The sequence below is a fragment of the Chionomys nivalis genome, chromosome 2 (assembly GCF_950005125.1).
Source record: "Chionomys nivalis chromosome 2, mChiNiv1.1, whole genome shotgun sequence".
In the NCBI taxonomy this organism is placed as follows: domain Eukaryota; kingdom Metazoa; phylum Chordata; class Mammalia; order Rodentia; family Cricetidae; genus Chionomys; species Chionomys nivalis.
In genome coordinates, this window is record NC_080087.1 from 79,759,160 (window position 1) to 79,783,946 (window position 24,787).

The 24,787-nt window shown below is 52.4% G+C and overlaps 1 protein-coding gene across 1 annotated transcript in view; it reads left to right on the plus strand.

Moving 5' to 3' along the window:
• The window catches only part of Megf8 (multiple EGF like domains 8), a 50,291-nt gene that overhangs the window by 12,515 nt on the left and 12,989 nt on the right, over nucleotides 1–24,787 (plus strand). The window contains exons 9-34 of the mRNA XM_057752285.1: nucleotides 2,144–2,298; nucleotides 2,562–2,681; nucleotides 3,240–3,384; nucleotides 3,465–3,628; nucleotides 5,386–5,586; nucleotides 5,952–6,152; nucleotides 6,990–7,226; nucleotides 7,961–8,079; nucleotides 8,161–8,292; nucleotides 8,373–8,486; nucleotides 8,723–8,971; nucleotides 9,438–9,637; nucleotides 9,932–10,142; nucleotides 10,238–10,487; nucleotides 11,263–11,395; nucleotides 13,967–14,214; nucleotides 14,302–14,412; nucleotides 14,549–14,667; nucleotides 14,882–15,089; nucleotides 15,644–15,824; nucleotides 16,328–16,491; nucleotides 17,049–17,193; nucleotides 21,231–21,462; nucleotides 22,471–22,594; nucleotides 22,713–22,926; nucleotides 23,152–23,366. Coding sequence (XP_057608268.1) covers nucleotides 2,144–2,298; nucleotides 2,562–2,681; nucleotides 3,240–3,384; nucleotides 3,465–3,628; nucleotides 5,386–5,586; nucleotides 5,952–6,152; nucleotides 6,990–7,226; nucleotides 7,961–8,079; nucleotides 8,161–8,292; nucleotides 8,373–8,486; nucleotides 8,723–8,971; nucleotides 9,438–9,637; nucleotides 9,932–10,142; nucleotides 10,238–10,487; nucleotides 11,263–11,395; nucleotides 13,967–14,214; nucleotides 14,302–14,412; nucleotides 14,549–14,667; nucleotides 14,882–15,089; nucleotides 15,644–15,824; nucleotides 16,328–16,491; nucleotides 17,049–17,193; nucleotides 21,231–21,462; nucleotides 22,471–22,594; nucleotides 22,713–22,926; nucleotides 23,152–23,366 — 4,592 coding nt within the window. The remainder of the gene's footprint in view (nucleotides 1–2,143; nucleotides 2,299–2,561; nucleotides 2,682–3,239; nucleotides 3,385–3,464; nucleotides 3,629–5,385; nucleotides 5,587–5,951; nucleotides 6,153–6,989; nucleotides 7,227–7,960; nucleotides 8,080–8,160; nucleotides 8,293–8,372; nucleotides 8,487–8,722; nucleotides 8,972–9,437; nucleotides 9,638–9,931; nucleotides 10,143–10,237; nucleotides 10,488–11,262; nucleotides 11,396–13,966; nucleotides 14,215–14,301; nucleotides 14,413–14,548; nucleotides 14,668–14,881; nucleotides 15,090–15,643; nucleotides 15,825–16,327; nucleotides 16,492–17,048; nucleotides 17,194–21,230; nucleotides 21,463–22,470; nucleotides 22,595–22,712; nucleotides 22,927–23,151; nucleotides 23,367–24,787) is intronic.

Consider the following 24,787-nt stretch of genomic DNA (forward strand, 5'->3'; position numbering starts at 1 on the left):
AGTGTGCACATGTGGAGGCCAGAAGACAACCTCAGGTATTGTCCTCAGGAATAGTCCTCCTGAGTCAGGGTCTCTCCTTGGCCTGGAGCTCACCAGCTAGGCTAGTCTGGCCAGCCAGTGAGCCCTAGGCTTCCTCCTGGCTCCACGTTCACAGTGCTGGCATTATAGGTGTTCTGCCATGCCTGGTATTTTGTGACTGTTCTGGGTATTGAACTCCAGTCCTAATGCTTCTGAGGCAAGCACTTTACCAGCTGAGCCATCTTTCCAGCTCCAGAACCGAGGGTCTAGTTGGGAGTTTACCATTTTGTAGCACCCTAAGTTGCTTCCTAAGGGGAGTGACTTCATAGTCGTAGTGGGCAAGAGGTAGAGCCGCAATGGCTGACTTCAAACACTTCAAACAGGCATCTACACAAAAGCATGCCTTGATGCCTGCGCCTTATTGTCCTCACGAAGAAATGGGATTCTGATACGATGTGTGAAGCGTGACTCGCACAGTGGAGAGGTCAACAGGTTGTCTCCAGGATTCCTTATTTCTGTTTGTTTGTTTTTTGGAGACAATTTCTTTGTGTAGTCTGTCCTGTCCTGGAACTTGCTCTGTAGACCAGACTGGTCTTGAACTCAAAGAGATCCACCTGCGTCTGCTTCCCAAGTACTGGGGCTAAAGGTGTGCGCCACCTCAGTTCACTTTTTAAAAGCAGAAAAGGTTCATTTCTTGGTTCATTTTGGTGAAAGCATCAGGTTGGGCTGGATCTGGGTGCTCGGTGATAGATGGCCTTGGCCATTTCTCTCTCTGGTTCTCAGCTGGGATCCCTTCTCTCCCTACTTGTTTTGTCTTTTTATTTGTTTGTGTGTGCTTGTGTGTGTGTGTGTGTGCTCAAGCCAGAGTACATGTGTGGAGGTCCTGACAGCCTGCAGGAGTTTGTTCTCTCCTTCTACCATGTGGGTCCCAGACATTGAACTCAGGTTGCCAGACTTGGTGGCAGGCTCTTTTGTGAGATGAACAATCTCAGTGGCCTCTTGCTTGCCTTTTGTAGGTGTCCCCAATAACTGTTTAAGTGTATCTACTGGCTTCCCATTCTCAGAGGGCTCTGTAATCCCATCATTCAGGAGGCTGGATTTGAGACTAGCCCCGGGCTACAGATGGAGATCCTGTCTCAAAAGGGGGGAGGGGCTAGAGAGATGGCTAAGAGGTTAAGAGAAATGGCTATTCTTCAGAGGACCGCAGTTCAATTCCCAGTACCTATATGACAGCTCAAAACTGTCTGTAACTCTAGTTCCAGGGGACCTGACACAATCACACAGACATTCATTCAGGCAAAACACCAATGCACATACAATTAAATAAATCTCTTAAAAAAAAAAACAAACCCAGTTTAGTGGCACATGCCTTTAATGCCTTTAATCCCAGCACTTAGGAGGCAGAGACAGGTGGATCTCTGAGTTCAAGGCCAGTCTGGTCTACAGAGCAAGTTCCAGGACAGCTAAGACTGCTCAGAGAGACCCTATCTCAGATAGACAGACAGACAGATAAATAGAAAAATAGAAAGAACCCAGAAACCAAAGCAAATAAAACAAAAATGCCCAGAGGGAGGAGACTCCTCTTTCCTAGGAATTGGGTTCCTCATTTTGAGTTCTGACTGGCAGATTTGAACTAAAGTCCACATCCAGGAGAGGCGGAACAGCTCTGTACAGGTCTTTTGGACTGGGGATGGGAAAGCGTGCTTTTCCCCAGAACGTCGGGGAAGTCACCAGAGGGGAGCTGATGCTGCTGGGTGGCATGGGCAGGTGAGGCCTCAACTTCTGGGGCTCCCCATCCTGTCCTCCGAGCTCCACAAGGGTAGAGGTGGTCTTTTCATGGGGAAAGAAACCAGGACTTGGCAAGGTTGGGTTTCCTGCCTAAAAACTCATGTGTGATTTGAGTCCTTGTCTGTCGCAAAGATCATGCTTTATTTGAGACAATTTGCACAGGGTCATTGGACTTCTGAGAGAAGGGAGAGTATAAGCCAGTGCTGAGCCAGGCAGGCCAGGAGGGTTTCCTTGCTATGTAGGAGCTAAAACAGCAATAGTCTAGCGAGGCTGTTGGAAGAGCGAGAATCTGGAAGGCAGAAGCTGGGGAAGGTCTTACCTTGTGACTGTATTCTAGGCCGAGCAGCACCTCCTAGTGGCCGTTACTCACATGTGGCAGCTGTGCTTGGCGGCAGTGTCCTGCTGGTGGCTGGGGGATATAGTGGCCGGCCTCGTGGGGACTTGATGGCCTACAAGGTGCCCCCCTTCGTGTTTCAGGCACCTGCTTTGGATGTGAGCTCTGGGGTGACAGGGAGAGGGGGGGCTGTGGGAGGAGGTGGCATGGTCTCTACAGATGAGGGGTGAAGTGGAGAGCAGTGGGAAGAACGGGGTGTTCTGTAGTATAGGTTTTCTTTCCCAGGGCTCAGGGAGAATGGGCTGGGGTCCTTAAGGCGCTGAATGATAGGGATTACCTGGGACAACCACAGGGGTAAAGTTGGCAGACAGCTCCAGGTCTTTGAGAGCAGTGTTGCTTCCTGTGTCCCGTGTCTCTGCAGTACCACTTGGACTATTGTTCCATGTACACAGACCATAGCGTCTGCTCCCGAGACCCGGAATGTAGCTGGTGTCAGGGGGCTTGCCAAGCAGCCCCTCCTCCCGGGACCTCCTCAGGAGCGGTGAGTGACTGCCCTGGGCCCCCTGTCCACTGTCACAGAGGCCTGCCTTTAACTCTCCCTGCTTAAACGGTCAGCCTTCTAAGGTCCTCATTTCTGCCTCCTGCCTCACCCATCCAGAGCTTTTACCTCTCCTAAACCCTGAGCCCCTTTGACCTTAGGAACCTGGTCCTGGATACCTGAGCCCTTGTTCTTGGTTTCCTGTCAAGCCGTGGTTCTCAGCCTCCCTAACACTGTGGCCCTTGAATATAGTTCCTCATGCTGTGGTGACCCCAGCTATAAAGTATATTAGTTGCTTCTTCATAACTATAGTGTTGCTACTGTTAGGAATTGTAACATAGATACCTAATATGCAGGGATGGTCTAGGTGACCCTTGTAAAAGGGTCATTCAGCCCCCAAAGGGGTTGTGACCACAGGCTGAGAACTGCTGCTATAGGCCATCCCTGCTCCAGTTTCCTGTTGGCCTCGTGGCTGGCCTCTAGCCCAGCCCATGTATCCACAGTTCTCAGCTCTCCTGAGTTCCAGAGGACAGTATGCATTGACTCTACTCTTTCTTACAGTGTCCAGCGGCCAGCTGCCTAGGCCTAGGCCGCCTCCTAAGTGACTGCCAAGCATGTCTAGCCTTCAGTAGCCCAACAGCTCCTCCCCGGGGACCCGGGGCCCTAGGTTGGTGTGTGCACAATGAGAGCTGCCTTCCTAGGCCTGGTGAGTGTCAATAGTGGTGGGGGAGGGGCTCAGAGTCCCTTACACTGACTCTCCAGCCTCCCACACTTCTGTTCTCTCAGAGCAGGCCCGCTGCCGAGGGGAGCAGATCTCAGGCACCGTGGGCTGGTGGGGACCAGCGCCTGTCTTCGTTACTTCCCTGGAGGCCTGTGTCACCCAGAGCTTCCTGCCTGGCCTGCACCTGCTCACCTTCCAGCAGCCCCCCAACGCCTCTCAGCCTGACAAGGTGGGGGCCAGGGGATGGAGTTGACACTTATGAACCTAGAGTTGCTTCTTTTCAAATAAGTCTTTGGGGGACAGTACTGGGGATGGAACCCAGGGCTTTGTGCATGCTAAATATGCATACCACCACCAAGCCAGACGTTAACCCTTCCTGTAACCGTTTCTGTTTCACTGTAACCAAGTGAAGTGCTGTAACTTCACTTGGATTTCAAGCTGTGATCCCATCACTTGGGAATCTAAGGCAAGAGAGAAGAGTCTTGAATTCTAAGTCAGCCTGTCCTCTAGAGTGACACTCTGTCTCAAAAACAAAACAAAGGCATGGTGACCAGAACGCGAGGCAGCGGGGAAGTGACGAGGCAAATTCTGCAACTCCGCTCGCTTTCCGGTTTTGTTTCCGCTGGCATCACTCACGTTTTGAGTGTGTCTTTCCACCTCCGTTCTCTCACACGCATGCTCAGAGATTTGTCTCCTGGATGGTGAATCCCGTGTCGTTGACAGTCATGAACCACCACAGCAAACAAGGTTGTGGTGATGCTCTTGCCTCTGCCTCCAGACTCAGCCTGCTTTGTCTTAATATATCCAAGTAGGCTTTCCCATAACAGAACTTAGGAAATACTTCCACTCTTTTTCGTTAGTTGGTATTTCTTTTGAGACAGAGTCTTGATATGTTTCCCAGGCTGGCCCTGGTAGCCCAGGCTCATGTGATCCTCCCTTGGCTGCCTTCTGAATAACTGGCACTGTAAGGCACACGTTTCCGTTGTGCCCCCTTTTCCCTTCCTGAGGAGCCTAGACAGGCCTTGGGCTTTCTGTGTGCCTGAGACTGATCTGCCTTCCTCCACCTCCTGAGGAAAGGAGTCACAAGCCTCTGCCACAGTGCTAGCTCACTCTTCTTATTTTGGATGGTTATATAATATTCTGTTTACATTTAAATGGTATACTTGTATGGGCTTATTTAATTATTGCTTTTGGGAGAAGGTCTAGTTGTGTAGTCCTGGCTGGCCTCTGTCCTTCTGCCTAAGTCTCCCAAGTACTGGGTTTATAGGTGTGGTCCAACAAGTCCAGGTCCTGTGAGTTACATAAATAGTCTCGTGATGAGTACTTGGGTTGTTCTGTTCTGCTGTTACAGATTCACACCCTGTGTGCTGTGTCGTTACTAGGAATGCTGGGCCTAGCCTTGGAAGGGCTGGTGAGAGAGCAGGGAACTGAGGACAAAGATGCCAGAGGGTTCAGCCTTCAAGTTTAAAGGACATGTTTTTTGTGTTGTTTTTGTTTGGGATAGGTTCTTCCTATGTAGCTCTGGATAGCCTGGAACTCCCTAGGTAGGCCAGGCTGGCTTTGAACTCACAACTAGCTGCCTGCTTCTGTCTCCCAAGAGAGGACAGCTTTGTGGAGATGACTGTTTTCTTCTACGTTATGTAGGTTCTGGGGACCAAACTCAGGTCTCTGGGCTTGCTTGGCAGCCACCTTTACCCCCCAGGCATCTTGCTGGCCCCTTAGTCTTTTGAGTTTTGCTATGACCTGAAAAAGAGGTTGGCTTGGGGGTCCAGGTAGAACCTGTTTATACTGTCTGAATTTGGTCTTGACACTTTTTCTAGAGGGATGATGGGCAAGCTGCCTAAATTCAGTGCCCTGTCTCAGTTTCTCGTTGATGAGGGTGATTTGGCCTGTCTTCTCTGGTACTGGTCTGGCCTGAGGGGTTGTGGGTACTTAGTGATAGTCCAGAGAGGTACTTACATACACACCCCATCTCCAATGGTACAGGTCTCCATTGTCCGAAGTACAACTATCACCTTGACACCCAGCCCGGAGACAGATGTGTCCTTGGTCTACCGAGGTTTCATCCACCCTCTGCTGCCAGGAGGGCCAGGAGGCCCTGGGGCTGAGGATGTGGCTGTGTGGGCTCGGGCCCAACGCCTCCATGTCCTGGCCCGGATGGCCAAAGGCCCAGACACTGAGAACATGGTGAGGGATTCTAGAATATCCTGAGGTGATTTTTGGTAAATATGATCTTGAGTGTGATTTGAGGCATCTGTGGTGATGTCAGGCTTCTGGGGGACAGTGGGGAGCATTCAGACATGGGTGTATCTTTAAAGGAAAAAGGGGGCTATGGAGTTTTCATTTGTGAGCAGAATTTGGGAAGATTCTTGGAAGGATGAGGAAGGTTTGAGTGACAAATGAGATTCCCCTGAGGAGGAGGTGGGTTGTGAGGAGGATGGCAGCTTCTTGAAGTTGAAGAAGGAAGAGCTGGTGTCCTCAGAAGGGAGGATTGGTGGTTTGAAGGAGAGTGGAGAGGTGTGAGGTCCTGTCTGTTGCTCACCCCACTGCAGGAGGAGGTGGGGCGCTGGGTGGCTCAACAAGAGAAGGAGACACGGCGTCTGCAGCGCCCTGGCTCTGCTCGCCTCTTCCCACTGCCTGGGCGAGGCCACAAGTATGCTGTGGAGATCCGAGGCCAGCTCAATGGCTCGGCAGGCCCTGGGCACAGCGAGCTCACTCTTCTGTGGGACCGGACTGGAGTGCCAGGAGGCAGCGTGAGTATCTAGGATCCTTCTCTATTCCTAGGCTCTGGCTTCAGATCCTCTGGACTTTCCAAGTCTTAAGTGACAAAATCTTAAGTCACTTGATCCTGACCTTAACTCCTGGCTTTAACTTTGGACAACACCTTGAACCTACCAAACTCTAATATTTGGTCCCAGGCCCTGATATGATTTCTTTTTCTTTCTTTCTTTCTTTCTTTCTTTCTTTCTTTCTTTCTTTCTTTCTTTCTTTTTTTTTTTTTTTTTTTTTTTTTTTTTTTGGTTTTTTGAGACCTGATATGATTTCTATAGTCTTCTTTTGGAAGATACTAGGAGGGAAGCCAGGACCTTGTGCATTCTAGCAAGTGTTCTACCACTGAGTCCTACCCCCAGCCCCTCACTGGGAGATTCTAGGCAGGGGCTTTACCACTGAACCACACCCCAGCACCTCACTGGGGGATTCTAGGCAGGGGCTCTACCTCTGAGCCACACCCCAGCCCCTCACTGGGGGATTCTAGGCAGGGGCTCTACCACTGAACCACACCCCAGCCCCTCACTGAGGGATTCTAGGCAGGGGCTCTACCCTTGTGCTCCACCCCCCAGCCTCTCATTTGTGGATTCTAGACAAGTGCTTTACTCCTGAGGTACACCTAATCCCCACTCATTCTGTCCTCTCTCCAGATCTGACTCCTCCCTGACCCCTGTCCTCTCCTCTTTGACATCTAGTCTCTAGAGTCCTTCAGACCCTGCCTCTTTCCTGTGCCAATTTCCTGAGTTGTCATTGTAGTTCTCATGCGGTCACCACCTCCAGTTGACCCCAAACCTGACTCCTTCCTGTGTGCCCTGCCCCAGGAGATCTCCTTCTTCTTCCTGGAGCCCTACCGCTCTTCGGCCTGCACCTCCTACTCCTCCTGTCTAGGCTGCCTGGCTGATCAGGGCTGTGGCTGGTGCCTCAACAGTGCCACCTGTCACCTGCGCCAGGGAGGGGCCCACTGTGAGGATGACGGGACTGGCGAGTCCCTGCTGGTGCTGGTACCTGCCCTCTGTCCACTGTGTGAGGAGCATCGAGACTGCCATGCTTGCACCCAGGTGTCTGCTGGGATAGGTTCCCTTAGAGGTGGCACAGACAGTAGAGGGGTCTTGGTGAGGGCAGATGGTGGGGAGTAGAGGAGGTGGGACTGGAAGAGATGGGCACCTGGGAGTCGGAGTATGCCCCGTGGCAGAGGTCAGAAAAATCATTGAGCATTCTTCACCAGGGGGAGGTGGATGTTTACCCGCTTGACTGTCATCAGCCTGGAGAAAGTGGTCAGGCCTGCTAGCTCCAGCTGGGGACATCCAGCTTCCTCTGCTCTGCTGCCCGTTTCTAGGGACAGTTTGTTCCAGTGACCTGCAGGGAGGCCATAGGTCCCAGACTCTCCTGGTCATTCAGTCCGGTGCAGAGCTGTGTTTCATTGGCTAGAAATTGATCCTTTTTCTTTTTGATACTCAGTCTTGTTATTTAGCCTGGGTTGGCCTCCAATTCATGATCCTTTTGCCTCTACCTCCCAAGTGCTGGGTTTACTGGCACATGGACTGCCAGTTGGGTTTTGTGTTGGCTCCTGGTCTAGTGGCTGAGGTTGGGAAAGTGTATGCTCCTTTGCCTTTCTTCCCCCCTCCCCCCACTCCTGACAGAAGTGCTGTTATCCAGAGAGGTGAAGAAGGCTAGGTAGACAGACACATGGCTGTGGCTGAAGATAGTTGCAGGTGGACCAGGAGTAGGAGGGAGTGGCCGCTGGATTCTGGGCAGATGATGGCTAAGTTCTGACCCTGTCCCCCCACCCCAGGACCCCTTCTGTGAGTGGCATCAGAGCACCAGCCGCAAAGGGGATGCAGCATGCAGCCGGCGAGGCCGCGGTCGAGGTGCTCTGAAGAATCCAGAGGAATGCCCCCCACTCTGTAGCCAGTGAGTCCAGCTAGGACTGGGAGGGGGCGGGTGTGCATGGGGGTGTGGGCTGCGGTGACCTGGGCCTGCTTTCACCCGCAGACGCCTGACCTGTGAGGACTGCCTGGCCAACTCTAGCCAGTGTGCCTGGTGCCAGTCCACGCACACCTGCTTCCTGTTTGCTGCCTACCTGGCCCGGTACCCACATGGGGGCTGCCGTGGCTGGGACGACAGGTAAGCTAAAGGCTGATGAGGTGGAGCTCCCAGCAGGGGAATGTCCTGGGCTCTGACCCCTAGCCCTTGTCACTCTGCAGTGTGCATTCAGAGCCACGGTGCAGGAGCTGCGGGGGCTTCCTGACATGTCACGAGTGTCTGCAGAGCCACGAATGTGGTTGGTGTGGCAACGAAGACAACCCCACTCTGGGACGGTGAGGGACTTGGCTGGTTGGGTGGGACTCCTGGCTCTCCCAGCTAAATGTTTTTAATGACTGCTTTCTCTGCCCTGTTCCCATCCTCTGTCCTGTAACTGCCCTCCTATTTCCTTATTGCCATCTGTGTCTTCTCCTTTGCCTTCCTCCTCTCTTTCCTGTCTCTTCCTGTCTGTCACTGTTCCCTGTTGTCTCGTATTTCTATATTCTACCCCCTCTGATCTCTCACCCCACAGGTGCCTACAAGGGGACTTCTCTGGACCGCTGGGTGGGGGGAACTGCTCCTTGTGGGTGGGAGAAGGCCTGGGACTGCCTGTGGCTCTCCCTGCCCGCTGGGCTTATGCCCGCTGTCCAGATGTGGATGAATGCCGCCTGGGCCTAGCGAGGTGTCACCCACGGGCGACCTGCCTGAACACGCCTCTCAGCTATGAGTGTCACTGCCAGCGTGGATACCAAGGCGATGGCATCACACACTGTAACCGCACGTGAGTGAGATGTGGGTTGCCATAAAAATGTTGCCTCAGGGCTGGAGCTCAAGATAGAGGGAGGAAGCCATCATGGTACTGGGCTCTCAGTAGAACTGGTATCCCCAGTTAGCATGGAGTTTTCACCTTGCAGAAGGACCTCAGTGGAATAGCAGGATTCCCCGAGGTAACCTTTTACCATAGGAAGAAGATGCACCTGGGTTGTGGGCCATAACCTTCAGAATTGCCGTGGAGATGGAAGAGGACCTAGTTAGAAGGGAGTTTTCATAGTGGTGCTATGTGGTTTCTATGGAGACAGGTATCACCACGTGTGATAGGGTTGTCTTGGAAACAGGTTTACTTGCACAGCACAGGATCATGGGAAGAAGCAGCTGCTAGTGACAGTGTTGCAGTGGGTGGAGATGGTGGGGTGCTTTGAGGACTCTGTACCCACCAGTTCTCCTCCACCTCTGCCATGATTCTTCAGGTGCCTGGAAGACTGTGGCCATGGTGTGTGTAGCGGTCCCCCAGACTTCACTTGTATGTGTGACCTCGGTTGGACCTCTGATCTGCCCCCACCCACACCTGCCCCAGGACCCCCTGCCCCACGTTGTTCTCGAGACTGTGGCTGCAACTTCCACAGCCACTGCCGTAGGCGGGGACCTGGCTTTTGTGATGAGTGCCAGGGTAAGCCACCATGGTCTGAGTCTCATGGTTAACCTTGCAGGGACACCCCACTCTCCTTTTTAGGACTCCAGCTTCTTCCTTTCCGAGTCTCTCTGAAGTTTGTTTTATGACCCCTGCCATAGTCCCTGCTCCTGTCCCATCTCTCTGATCTGGCCTCACTCCCCTCTTTAGGGGCTTGCTGTTTCTTCCCTGGCCTAGGCCTTGTTTGACTCTTTGAAGCAGCTTGGGAGGGGGTCTGGGCCCCTTCATGTCCTTGCTCTTGACTTTGTGTCCTACCTCCTGGGACCTCCACAGATTGGACATGGGGGGAGCATTGTGAGCGGTGCCGGCCTGGCAGTTTTGGCAATGCAACGGGCTCTGGTGGCTGCCGACCCTGCCAGTGTAACGGGCATGGAGACCCACGCCGTGGCCACTGTGATAACCTCACTGGTCTCTGCTTCTGCCAGGACCATACTGAGGGGGCCCATTGTCAGATCTGCTCTCCAGGCTACTATGGGGACCCCCGGTAAGTCAAAAACCCATGGGGCTGGGCAGAGAGGGGTTAGGGACTCCATGGGGTGAGACAGGAGTGTGGTGACACTGTCTCTCCTCTGTTCGCAGAGCTGGCGGATCCTGCTTCCGGGAGTGTGGGGGTCGTGCCCTCCTCACCAATGTGTCCTCAGTGGCTCTGGGCTCCCGCCGCTTTGGGGGACTGCTGCCTTCAGGTGGTGGGGCAGCAAGAGCTGGACCTGGCCTCTCCTACTGTGTGTGGGTTGTCTCGGCCACGGAAGTGCTACAGCCCTGTGCTCCTGGGACCCTCTGTCCCCCGCTCACTCTAACCTTCTCTCCAGACAGCAGCACCCCCTGCACTGTGAGCACTGAGGGGACTAGGGTTCAGTTTATAAGCCAGAACCATGTCCCCTTCCCAATCTGGACCCCCTAAATAGATCCTGACCCCATCATTGGTTTGTTTGTTTGATCCTACATGTCTAAAACTGTTTGTCGGCTCATCCGGCCCTTTGTTCTTGGATCTAAGATCTTCCCATTTCCCAGTTCTTTTCTGTTTCCTGAGCTCCTGCCTCTCATTCTTTAGATCCTCCAACACCTCCTCTCAGACCAGCCAGGGTCAGTTCTTATACCTCTGTGCCCTCCCTGGTACATTAGAAGTGACTTCCACTACTGTGTATTGAGGGAGAGGTTTGGTGCCAGGGTGTCTGGTTTGTTAGCTGTGTCTGCTTTGGACACAGGATGGGATGTGTTCAGATAGTCCGTTCCCTAGACTCACATGGCTTTCTCCCGTTCTCATTTTCTCATGTTCTCTCTCTGGTGTAGACTCTTTTTTTTTTTTTTTTGGTTTTTCGAGACAGGGTTTCTCTGTAGCTTTGATGCCTGTCCTGGAACTAGCTCTTGTAGACCAGGCTGGCCTCGAACTCCCAGAGATCCACCTGCCTCTGCCTCCCGAGTGCTGGGATTAAAGGCGTGCGCCACCACCGCCCGGCTCTGGTGTAGACTCTTAACGTGGAGCCTAGACTCACAGTGAACTCACAGTCTGCCTCACCTCCCATGTAGCTGAGATTGGAAGCACATTTACTGCACTCCCCCAGCCTCCACGCAGATCCATAACTCTTGTTTCTGGACCTTTTCAGCTGAGCTACGTCCTGGCCTTTGATGGCTTCCCACGCTTCCTGGACACTGGTGTCGTGCAGTCAGACCGGAGCCTCATCGCTGCCTTCTGTGGCCAGCGGCGGGACAGACCCCTCACGGTGCAAGCTTTGTCTGGTATGGGAGCTTGATGGAGTGGGATTGGTTTGTCTTGGGCATCTCCTCATCCTTCAGTGTTGGCACAGAATCCAGCCCAGGGTCCCTTGGGTGCTAGGCACATTCTCTGCCACTGGACCCCATTTCTAGCTTTCACTGGTGGATTCTAGTCAGATGTTCTCTCTCCAGCTCCATCTCAACCCTCGTTCTGAGCTTTTATATTTTTTTCTTTTTAAACTGGGCTTTGTGTCCCATGCTTCTGCACCTATCACTGATTGGGCATAGGACCTGGGTCCCAGCTCAGGGACTGACATGGGTTGCAGGTGACAACACTCCTTTCTCTCCTGGACTGTGCTTGAGAGAAACAGAACTTTGCTGGCCAGGCTGGTTCTGGAGAAAGGGACAAGTAGGGTCTGTCTGTGAGGCATTTCCACTGTCGCTGGTGACCCTTGCACTTCTCAACCAGAGTTGTGTCCCTTTGGGGACATTTGATAATGTCTGGACACATTTTGAGTGACAGTGAGGGATACTTCTGTCATCTGGCAGGTCGACACAGATGCCACTGTTCATAGTGTAATACACACAGTGTTCACAGCAAAGAATTGCCCAACCCTCAGCAGCCACCTGGCTGAGAGGAGGAGAAACTTAGGCGATGGAGACGCGGGAGAGGGAGCACCAAGGAAGACCTGGCCTCCTGTGCTGCTTTCAGCAGGCTCAGCTGTTGGGACTGGAGAAAAGGGGTGGATTGGAGCCAGTTTGCTGTAGCATGTGTGAAACCCAGGCTGTGAGGGACTCTTGCACTGAGCTGGCCGGAGTCAGACATGGGTACATGTGCTGCCCTCATGGACTGGGGAGGGGGACAAACTGCCTCTTTCACTGAGGCAGTGGGCAGGGATGGGCCCTATCTCACCTTGGGAGCTGGAGCCAGGCAAAACTTCTCTCTCTCTCTCTCTCTCTCTCTCTCTCTCTCTCTCTCTCTCTCTCTCTTTCTTTTTATTTTTTGAGACAGGGTTCCTCTGTAGCTTTGGAGCCTGTCCTGGAACTAGCTTTTGTAGACCAGGTTGGCCTTGAACTCACTGAGATCCACTTGCCTCTGCCCCCAGAGTGCTGGGATTAAAGGTGTGCACAACCACTGCCTGGCCCAGGCAAAGCTTCTTTAAAGAGGGGAATTGGACTAGAAGCGAGGTCAGAGGCATGGGAGGGCAGCTTTCCAGGCAGAGGGGTAGCAGGAGCAGGCTCTGAGAGCAGGCTGGAGGGTCAGTGCTAGGTGTACAGGACGGCAATAGTGGGGGATCCTGAGTTCAGAGGATCCTAGGGCCCTATTCGTACCAGAAAGGAAGTGTTTTTATTTGAAATAAGGTCTCACTATGAAGCCTAGGGTCGCTCAAACTCATTGCAGTCCTGTTTCTTCAGCTTCCCTAGTAATGGAATTGTTACAGGGGTAAGCCGCTGTGTCTGCTCTCATCTCCTCCATTCCTTCCTTTGTTGAGTCAGGGTTGGTTTCAGCTTAGGTCAGCCTCGAACTGACAGTGTAGTTGAGGATGACCTTGAACTCCTGATCCTCCTGCCTCCATCTCCCCAGTGTTGGGATAATAGGTGTGCGCCTCCCTGCCAGGTTTTATGTAGTGCTGAGAACTGAACCCAGGCCTGTGTCCATGCTAGGCAAGCATTCCACAACCTGAGCCAGCTACATCCTAGCGACTGGCTTTTTCTTTTTGTTGCTCAGAGCCTTGAACTCAGGAGCCTTGAACTCCTGAGGCTCCTGAGTGCTGGGATTGCCGGTGTGCACCACTGCAGTTCTATGTCTCAGGAAAGCTGCTCTTGCTGAAGAGCACTGGGAACTGTGGGAGGTTTGCAGATTCACGGCTGTAAAGATCTCAAGGGCTGCTGGAGCGTAGAACATCGGGCAGTCAGGAGGCAGTGGGGGATGCTACTGGTGTCCAGGGAGATGAGACACAAGTTCAATGACAGCTTGAAACATAGCAAGCAGTGGCTAAATAGAAATCTAGGCTTTATTTTTTGATTTTGTGTGTGTATATGTGTGTGTGTGTGTGTGTGTGGTGGCAGGAATAGTCCATGGGCCTGTATATGGTAGGTCCTTAACCTAAGACTTAATTTGAAAATGGCTGGAATTTAGAGCCAGGTGTGGTGGCGCACGCCTGCAATCCCAGCCCTTGGGAGGAAGAGGCAGGAGGAGCAGGAGCTCAAGGTCCTCCTCGACCACAGAGCGAGTTCAGGGCCAGCCCTAGCTACACAAGACCTTTCTAAAAGACAACCTCCCCACTCAAAACTAAAGTGTCTTGCTGGGCAGTGGTGGTGCACGCCTTTAATCCCAGCAGTCTGACGGCACAGGCAGGTGGTTCTCTTGAGTTTGAGACCAGCCTGGTCTACAGAGCGAGTTCCAGGACAGCCAGGACTACATAGAGAACTTCCATCTTGAAAAAAACTCAAAAACGTAAAGTGTGTGGAACCTGATAGACTGGGTAGGGGGGCTATGTGTAAATGCGGGTTTTCATGGTGGTCCTTGTTCGCCAGCATGGCAACAGTGCCCAGACTGGGGCTCCAGCCAGCCCCCCTCCTCTTCCCCCACAGGGCTACTTGTGTTGCACTGGGAGGCCAATGGCTCCTCGTCCTGGGGCTTCAACGCTTCTGTGGGCTCGGCCCGATGTGGATCAGGTGGTCCTGGCAGCTGCCCTGTTCCTCAGGAATGTGTGCCCCAGGATGAGACTGCAGGTGCTGGGCTCTGCCGCTGTCCTCAGGGCTGGGCTGGCCCTCACTGCCGCATGGCCCTGTGTCCTGAGAACTGCAATGCCCACACCGGGGCAGGAATCTGTAACCAGGTACAGGCGGGACAGGAGGGATGGGAACTGCCAGGTGGGGTGGAGTGATGTTCAGGGCTCCTCTGAGCTTCTTTCTGCTGTCCCCAGAGCCTAGGCGTATGCATCTGTGCTGAGGGCTTTGGGGGCCCAGACTGTGCCACGAAGCTGGATGGTGGGCAGTTGGTCTGGGAGACGCTCATGGACAGCCGCCTCTCAGCTGTGAGTCAGAGCAACACTTTGTCCTGTGGGTCAGTCTTCCACCTCTATTCTTGGGAGTGCCCGTAAACCCTCCACCTAGGGCTGGCACTTTGTCATGACCCTGACCTGACCTCCAACATCCTCGTTCCCACTCCAGGACACTGCTAGCCGCTTCCTCCACCGCCTGGGACACACTATGGTAGAGGGACCTGATGCCACCTTGTGGATGTTTGGGGGCCTGGGTCTGCCCCAGGGCCTGCTGGGAAACCTGTACAGGTAAGGACAGCTGAGATGTCTGTTAACTGGCTCACCCTAGTGATTCCAGGAAAACCTCTTGGGTGAGGGACACCTCAAAGGTGGTGGGGACACTTGTTATAGGAAACTCACCTGACTGTGGGCACCAGGGGATCAGCCCAAGGGGTGCTAGGACATCTTTAAGGATGTGGGGAGCGGGACTGCTTAAAAAAACATGTTTTGATCTCGGCTCCAGGTATTCAGTCAGTGAGCGCAGGTGGACACAGATGCTGGCAGGAGCTGAGGACGGGGGCCCAGGCCCGTCACCCCGCTCCTTCCATGCAGCTGCCTACGTGCCTGCTGGCCGTGGTGCCATGTATCTGCTGGGGGGCCTCACAGCTGGGGGTGTTACCCGTGACTTCTGGGTCCTTAACCTCACTACCCTGCAGTGGAGACAGGAGAAGGTAAGCCTCTGTCTCCACCCTAACCCTGTCCTCACAATAGATCCAACAGTTCCTTTGAGTTTCATTACCAGAGGGATCTGTTCTCAGGGTTTGAACAGAAGTGTGGGAATAGTGCCTGGGAGTGTATCTTAGTGGTAGAGCCCCTGCCTGGAATCCCCCAGTGAGGACTGGGGGTGTGGCTCAGTGGTAGTTCCTTTGTTTAGTTTATACCAGGTCCTGGGATCAATCCCTAGCACCATGGTAGGGTAGGGAGTTGTGAAATTGAATTTACTGGTTAACCTAGTTAAATATTTGTAGTTACAAGCTGATCCCTGGACAAGGGCCTGGGACATTCCTGTTGGCCTATGGGCTGTAGTTCCACCCAACTACAGAGAGAACAGAGGAGTAATTATTGACTTTTGGTTGTGCCTGGAGAAGTGGGCGTGGAGCGGGCAGAAGCTGCCTGGGCCCTGGCAGGCCAGGGTCTGCACAGTCCTGTGGAGCTCTACTCCTTTACTTCTCCATAAAGCGAGTCTTCCTCCACCCCTTTGGGTGACACTGGTTCTCTCTTACAGTCCCCTCAGAGCATGGAATTGCCAGCTGTTGCTGGTCACACCCTCACCGCCCGTCGAGGCCTGTCTCTGCTCTTGGTGGGTGGCTACTCTCCCGAAAATGGCTTCAACCAGCAGTTGTTGGAGTACCAGCTGGCAACTGGCACCTGGGTATCTGGAGCCCAGAGTGGGACACCCCCAACAGGTGGGGCTGCCATGGAAACTGTCTGGACTGTACTTAAGCTTCCAGTCTCCTCCCACATTCTGGTCACGGCACATTGTATTTAAAAAAACAAAAAACCAAAACCCAAAAACTCCTTGCTGTCTTCTGGCTCCAGGTAGCATTCCAGGGACGCATCTTTGGCGTGTTCAGTTTCCCTGCTTACCTCCTTTAGTGTGGCTACCATCTCCTTCCCTAGGTCCTAAGATCTGCAACTCTCAGGGGCTCCTTTTTCCTTTCTGTCCTCTCCCTTGTGTCTCCTGCAGCCTTGACCACCACCTGTCAGACATTCTGCCACCCTGCCTCCCTCCTCCTACCGTGTGACATCTTCCCAACCATAGGGCTGTCTCCTAGACCCTAAGGAGAGGGAAAGAATGAAGGTCTCCCCAAGTCTCTGGCCACAGGGCCATTCAGGAAGGGATCAGGGGACATTCCTGGCTGCCAGCCATTCCTTCCCTGCCATCTCTGTGGTCCTTCTGCCCCTCCAGGTCTCTATGGTCATTCTGCAGTCTACCACGAGGCCACTGACTCCCTCTATGTGTTTGGAGGTTTCCGCTTCCATGTGGAGCTGGCAGCGCCTTCCCCGGAGCTCTACTCTCTGCATTGCCCTGACCGCACCTGGAGCTTGCTCGCACCTTCGCAGGGGGCAAAGGTTAGGACAGCTGGTTATAGCCACAGAAGGGAGGTTCCCCAAGCACTGGCTTTCCCCACCCAGATTCCTGCCTCCTGTCGATAATGCCAATTGCTTTATTTTTCATCCCTGGTTTGGAGGAAAGAATCCTTGGCCAGGAAATCAGAGGCATGGTTTCTGCCCCAGCACCACCCTGACAGATCCCTCCCCTTCTTCAGCCCCCATCTATGGTATCCTGTAACCTCTGCCTTATAAGTCTAAGGAGCCTGGTGTGGGGGAACAGGAACCTGTCAGTGCTGGTAGGGACAATTACATGTGATGTACACACGTCCCTAAGCCCCTCTGGGGCAGAGGGGATAAAGACCAAGTTTATAGGGAACAGAGTAAGTTGTGGGGCCCAAGGATGGTACTGCGGGCTGCTCTGCAGTACTCCAGAGTTTTCCTTTAGACGAAGGTGAAGACAGAATAAATTGGCTGAGGCAGGAGGGACATTTATGGGTGGCAGGTAGGTTGGGAAGGAGCATGTGGAGCCAAGGGTGGGACTCTGACAGGCCCGCCCTATATATGTCTCCCAACAGCCCCGTCCCCGGCTTTTCCATGCTTCAGCTCTGTTAGGAGACACCATGGTGGTCCTTGGGGGGCGCTCAGACCCTGATGAATTCAGCAGTGATGTTCTGCTCTACCAGGTCAACTGCAACACCTGGCTCCTGCCTGACCTCACACGTGAGTCCCTGTTACTATCCCCAGGAGGCTGGGAGTCATCCATGTGGAGCCCTGTCCATGGTCTGGGGACCCTGACCCTCTTTAGAAGTCACTCGGGCCTCTTAGCATCCATCAGCAAAGTCTCCTTCCTCCATATATCTAGAGATCACAGAGTTACTGTCTTATGTATATGTGTATGTTTGTATTTATGTATGTGTGTGTTTTAAATATTTATTTATTTACTTATTATGTATACAATATTCTGTCTGCATGTATGCCTGCAGGCCAGAAGAGGGCACCAGACCTTATTACAGATGTTGTGAGCCACCATGTGGTTGCCGGGAATTGAACTCAGGACCTTTGGAAGAGCAGGCAATGCTCTTAACCACTGAGCCATCTCTCCAGCCCATGTGTGTGTGTTTATGTGCACATGTAGCACATGTGTGGTGGTTAGTGGTAACTTGAAGGAGTTGGTTCTCTCCTTCCACATGTGGGACCTGAGAATTGAACTCAGGTCGTCAGGCTTGGTGGCTGGCAAATGCCTTTCACTACTGAACCGTGTCATGGATTCTTTCTTTTTTTCTTAGAATGGTTTGTTTTTGTTTATTTAATGTTTTGTTATTTTGACACATAGTCCTACTATGTCAGTTTAGCTGACCTGGACTCACTCTGTAGGCCAGCCTGGCCTTGAACTCACAGAGATCCACCTATCTCAATCCTGAGTTCTGGGATTAAAGGCGTGAGCCACCACAGAAATATTTTTTTTATTCTGATTGGAAAAGTAATAGTAATCATTGTACATAATTTATAAAATAGGAAGAAAAACAAAAGCTTTTAGCAGCAGCCACTGTTTTCAGTGGAAAGTATCTGTTGACAGAGGTTTCTGTCCCGCCTGGTCCTGCAGTCATTCAGTCCCAAAGAAACACACAGAGCCCTGCATTAATTATAAACTGGTTGGCCTATTAGCTCAAGCTTTCTTATTAATTAACTCTTACGGTTGGCTGTGAGTGGTGCATGCCTTTAATCCCAGCACTGGGGAGGCAGAGACAGGCGGATCTCTGTGAGTTTGAGACCAGCCTGGGCTACAAGAGCTAGTTCCAGGACAGGCTCCAAAACTACAAAGAAACCCTGTCTTAAAAACGAACAAACAGGGCTGGAGAGATGGCTCAGAGGTTAAGAGCACTGGCTGCTCTTCCAGAGGTCCTGAGTTCAATTCCCAGCAACCACATGGTGGCTCACAACCATCTGTACTGAGATCTGGCGCTCTCCTCTGGCGTGTGGGCGTACATCAAGGCAGAATGTTGTATACATAATAAATAAATCTTTAAAAAAAACAAACAAACAAAACAAAAACTCTTACAACTTACATTGGCCCATAATTCTTGTCTGTGTTAGCCGTGGCTTGGTACCGTTTATCAGTGAGGCATTCTCCTCTTTCTTCCTCTTGGTCTGGGTGATGGCTGCAGACTGAGGCTTTCTTCTTCCCAGAGTTCTCCTGTTCTGGTTGCCCCACCTATACTTCTTGCCTGGTTACTGGCATTTTTGTTACACCAATACAAGTGACAAGTCTTTACAGGGTATAAGACCATTGTCCCACAGCCAAGTATACTTCTAGGTTTTCTGTTCACAGCTTAGAAGTAGGCTTAAATAATTGGATATTCTAGGGACTGGAGAGATGGCTTAGCAGCTACGAATGCTTTCTGTGTATCCATAAAGACTAGAGTTCAGATCTCAGCACCCACATAGCAAGTTGAGTGTCACACACATGCTTGTTACCTCAGCTCCAAAGCAAGCAGGAGGGTCACTGGAGCATGTTAGCTTCCGGCCTAGCTAAGGGAACTCAGGTTCAAAGTTCAGGGAGAGACCCTGCCTCAGAGGACACCTGAGAGAATAGACACACTTTTATGTACACACACACATACACACATTCACACACACACACTCACATACATACATTCACACACACATACTCACACTCACACATACACACACATTCATACACCCCCCCCACATACTCACACACACACACTCACACATACACACAATTCATACACTTATACACACACTCATACATTCACACACACACTCCCATTCACACACATACACACTCCCCCCCACACTCACACACATACACATTCACACACATTCATACACAATAATCTTTTAAAAATTGGAAGTTTAAATATGTTGAAATGCAGAATGTACTATAGAATAATTTTTACTTTTTTGAAGCTCAAAAAAACTTCCGAAATAAACAGACAAAACCTCAGTGCTGTTTATTTACTTACTATTATATTCTTAATACCCAGAATGCAGTAATTATGTGTTAGTGGAAGAATACAAGGTGGGGGGAAGTCTAGATAGCTTAGAACTGGAAAGGAATTTGTTTTTTTGTAATAAGCAAAATGTTGACAGAGAGAGAGAAAGAGAATGGGCATATAGCTTTTTCCCCCAATGCTTCTGAAACACTCAGACCTTGCACGTACAAGACAATTGCGTTATCGCTGGTAGATTTTAGGCAAGTGCTCTAGGACTGAGCCATATCCCCACCCCTCATTGGTGAATTCTAGGCAAGCACTATCCCTGAGCCACCCCCGCTCCCTGCTCCTAGCCCTAGAAACTCCACAACCCATACTGCTCCTTGTAAACCTGGCTTCATTCTTCCCATCTGCTTCCCTCTCCCCAAGGAGCATAGGAATGTGCTGTGCATCACATCCAACTCTATTTTTACCAACATTGACGGGCCCTGTTCTCCTACATCCAACTCTGTTCTCACCAACATCGACAGGACCTGTTCTCCTACATCCAACTCTGTTCTCACCAACATCGACGGGTCCTGTTCTCCCGCATCCAACTCTGTTCTCACCAACATCGACGGGCCCTGTCCTCCCACATCTTGTCTCCTTGGCCTTATAGGCAGGATTTTGGATAAATGCCCCACCACTGAGCCACACCCCCAGCCCCTCACTGGTATTTTTGAGATAGGGGTTCTACTGCTGAGCCACACCTCCAGCCCTCACTGATGAATGTCCAATGTGAGCTCTGTTGCTAAATCATGACCTCAGACCCTCTCTAACGTTTTCATTTCTTTGTGTACTGTGTGGCGGCTTATGTTTCTAGAACCTATGTTTTCTGGGTTTTGCTTTCCCTTTTTCCATTCTCTCTTGCCCGCTCTAATTTCCTTTTACTCTGAATCAACCTTTATAAGATTCATTCTATCTTGGATTAAAAAAACCCAGATATTAATTTATGTAATATGAAATTTAAACCATTTAAAATGGTCAATAGAGCTTTGTGTGTAGCCAGGTGGCAGAGTGCTTGCTTGGCATGCACAGTGCCCTTGGCTTCAGTACCTAGCAGTGTACAAGCACATGCATGCACGCACACACACATACACACACACACTCACATACAAATAAATTATTATTCTGGTGGCATTTAGAGCTTTTACTGTCACATAGCTTTTAGTGCTGTGTGACCACCACCTCTATCTGGCTCCAAAATCTTTCTTTGCTTGTTTGTTTTTATAGTGCTATAGGTTGAACCCAAGCCTTGTGCCTGTTTGGCCAGGACTGTGTCGCTCAGCCACATACCCAGCCCACTGCTATTCTGTTGTTTTGTTTTTTAAGCTCTTTAGATATTTTATTTTACATATGTATTTGTCTGTATGTATGTATATGCACCACATGTGTGCCAGTGCCTACAGAGGTTGCAGAGATGCACCAGATCTCCTAGGATCAGACTTACAGATGGTTTTGAGCCACCATGTGGGAGCTGGGAACCAGACCTAGGTCCCCTCCAGGCGCAACAAATGTTCTTAACTGCCGAGTTCTCTTTCCAGCCCCCACCACTGTCCTTGTTCCTCTCCTCATGTTCTTTTTTTTGTTTGTTTGTTTACCTTTCTGTCCCTCTCTTTGCTGTCTGATTCTGCAGTCCTCCTGTGTGTCTGCCCACTGTCACCATCTTCTTTGGACGTCCCTTCTGACCAGTCTTTCGATGGGTCTCTTCTTTGTGTCTCTTGCTCTCTGCCTGTCTCTGAACACCCCGTCTTTCTTCAGGTCCAGCCTTTGTGGGATCCCCGATGGAGGAGTCGGTGGCCCATGCAGTAGCCGCAGTGGGTAGCCGCCTATACATCTCTGGAGGATTTGGGGGCGTGGCCTTGGGTCGCCTGCTGGCATTGACCTTGCCCCCTGACCCCTGCCGTCTATTGCCTTCACCTGAAGCTTGTAACCAGTCTGGGGCCTGTAGCTGGTGCCATGGTGCTTGCCTCTCTGGGGACCAGGCACACAGGTAACCATAGTGACTGGCAGTTTGTTGCACAGGACATACTGGTGTCCTCTGAGAGCTTTAGGAGGTGGACTGGACTTGTGGGAGGCCTTGAAGTTCAACTGACTGGTTCTGGCCCACACCTGGGGAAGTGAGTGATCGTGCGGGGTAGAGGTGGTTGGGAATTGCTCTAGTATGAGCCCTGCTTGTACCCCAAGGTCTCCCCTTCTGGAGGAGCTGGGTCAGTATGAGCCCTGCTTGTACCCCCAAGGTCTTCCCTTCTGGAGGAGCTGGGTCAGAACTTGGTTGTAAATGACCAGTATAATTTAGACTAGCGAGGATTGAAGGCAGTGCTGTCCCAGGGTGTTTGCAATATCATCTTTACTGGCAGGCATTGAGACTGGAAGCTCAGAGAAGGCTTCCAGTACCTGCTGAGACCCAGCTCTGACCATCTGGACAGTCTCCTCAGCTGCAGTTCAGGGATCCAGACTGGAGGCCAAGCAGTTCCTTGGTTAACTCATTTGTCTGCTCTGTGGCTAGGATAGAAGCCTGCTGAGCCTGTCACCATGCATCCTGCAGTACTGTTAATGGATCCGATTATGGATGCTGACCCACCCACCCACGGGCCTGCGTCATAGCAGGAGTTCCAGTTGTTTTTCTAAAATCTGGATAATGCTAAGAACCATGGACTTCTGAGGAACTGTGGAACTGTGATGTGGGTGGGAGTGAGGGTGGGTGGAAAGCTTAAGTTGGAGGCCTGAGCAAGGAGGGCTGAGAGGCACGGGGAGGTGGCCCAGGAAGACCTGATCTGACTGTGTGAGAGGAAGCACACTGTTTTGGGTCGGGATAGGGAACAGGGGACAGTTGGTAATGTCTCAGGCTCCAGTGTCAGGTGGACATGGGCTCGTGTATGACCAGGACCCTGAGGTGCAGCTTAGGACATGGTGTCGGGAGGACTTATGCAGGACCACGTTCCACAGACAAAGCATGAATCCTAGATGCGTGTGAGTGAGTCAGCCTCGTGCCCTTTAGGTTGGGCTGTGGGGTGCCTCCTTGTTCCCCAATGCCTCGCTCGCCTGAGGAATGTCGGAGGCTGCGGACCTGCAGCGAGTGCCTGGCCCGCCATCCTCGGACCCTGCAGCCTGGAGATGGAGAGGTGCGTGGTGACTAGAGGGGCAGGGGAACTGGTCTCCACTGTGGGCTTTGGGTGGGAAGAACTATGTCAGAAGGGGTGCTGAGCCCCGCAGAGCCCAGCACACCCATCCCCCCACCAGGCATCCACTCCTCGCTGTAAGTGGTGCACCAACTGCCCAGAGGGTGCCTGCATTGGACGTAATGGGTCCTGCACCTCAGAGAATGACTGCCGAATCAACCAGCGAGAGGTCTTCTGGGCGGGGAACTGCTCGGAGGCTGCGTGCGGGGCCGCTGACTGTGAGCAGTGCACACGGGAAGGCAAGTGCATGTGGACACGGCAGTTCAAGAGGACAGGTGCGTCTGTGGTCCTGGTCTCTAGAGGGGTTAGAGGCCTGGACCTCTGAGTCTCAGAGGAAAGCTGGGGTCCGAGGGAGGAAGGCTGGGGACTGGACTTCCAAGTCTGAGAGAGCAGGGCTTACACCCCTGGGGCTGGAGAAGAGGGGTGATGTCGAGACTCCTTGAAGGAGGAGGCTCTGGGATCTAGGCTGGTTACTACCCTGTGCTCCCCACCACCACCAGGGGAGACTCGCCGTATCCTGTCGGTGCAGCCCACTTATGACTGGACTTGCTTCAGCCATTCTCTGCTGAATGTGTCTCCTATGCCAGTGGAGTCCTCGCCCCCGCTGCCCTGCCCCACCCCCTGTCACCTCCTCCCCAACTGCACGTCCTGCCTGGCCTCCAAGGGTGCAGATGGGGGCTGGCAGCACTGTGTGTGGAGCAGCAGCCTCCAGCAGGTAATGCCCGTGTCCTGCTGCCAACCCTGGCGCCCCCCAGCTCCAGCCCTGCTGTCCTTTCTCCTTCCTCTTGCCATCTCTTCGTTCCCTCCTGCTGTTGTGATCACGACTCTGTCCCTCCCTGCTGGAGTCAGCCCCCGTGTTCTTCTAGCTCTTATCCAGAGCCCAATGAGACACTGCCAGAGAGGGCTGGGAGGATCCAGTTCAAAAAGAGCAAACGAGGGTTGGAGATGTGGCTGGTGGAGGTGGGTGTACTTGACAGACACAGGTGGCTAGGACTCAACTACCTACCGCATTGTCCGCTTCTAGACAGTCCAGACTGTACCCACCTAGCACGGTTTAGCTGTCCCAGTGGCAGACAAAAACATTTGCCTTGGCCTGCCCCAGTGAGAGATAAGTCAGATCTACCCTCCATCATCACATCTAGCAAGAAGCGTCTGATCCCCACTGACGCCTGCTCTTCGTGCATTCCCTGGTGGCACAGGACCCACTGGTAGGGTGCCAGCTCACCAGGTCACTGGGAACTGAGATTTGCTCAGCCATCCTCTCACCCTTCACCCAGTAGACTACAGTGCGGGGATGGGGGACAGGGCACAGCCATTAGAACTTCCATTCTAAGAGGTGATGTTAGAAAGAACCCAGCAGTGCTCCCTACATGTCCCAGCCCGGGAGGGCCCAGACAGAGGACTGCCAGCTCCCAGAGCTAGAAGCCTCACCTGGGGGTGGCTTATCTACCTTGTAATTAAGTCTTAGGCTGTGGGTCTGGGAAGGTGGCTCACTCAGTAGAGCGGTTGCCCTTCAAACACGAAGACCTGAATTCCATGCCCACTACTCATGATCAAGAGTCCAGCTGTATGGGACTTACTTGTGACCCCAGTGCTCAGGAGACAGACAGGCAGGACCCTGGACCTCCATGGCTCCTCCAGTCTACTCAGTAAATTCCAGGCCAGTGAGAGACTGACTGAGAAACAAGGTGGTCAGTACCCGAGGTTGTTCCCTGACCTCCACATGTGCACACACAGATGCTCAGCTGGGCCTGGGTGGTCAGTACCCGAGGTTGTTCCCTGACCTCCACATGTGCACACACAGATGCTCAGCTGGGCCTGGGTGGTCAGTACCCGAGGTTGTTCCCTGACCTCCACATGTGCACACACAGAAGCTCAGCTGGGCCTGGGTGGTCAGTACCCGAGGTTGTTCCCTGACCTCCACATGTGCACACACAGAAGCTCAGCTGGGCCTGGGTTTGGATCTAGCATGGGTGCTGGTGTCCACACTCGAGTCCTTCGCAAGACCAGGATGTTTAGGATGTTTAACCTCTAAACCATCTCGTAGACCCCAGTTATTCTGAAGTTGAGAATGAAGCTGCAGTGTGGTAATCTAGTGCTCAGGTGGCTGAGGCAGGAGGATTGCAAGTTCCAGGT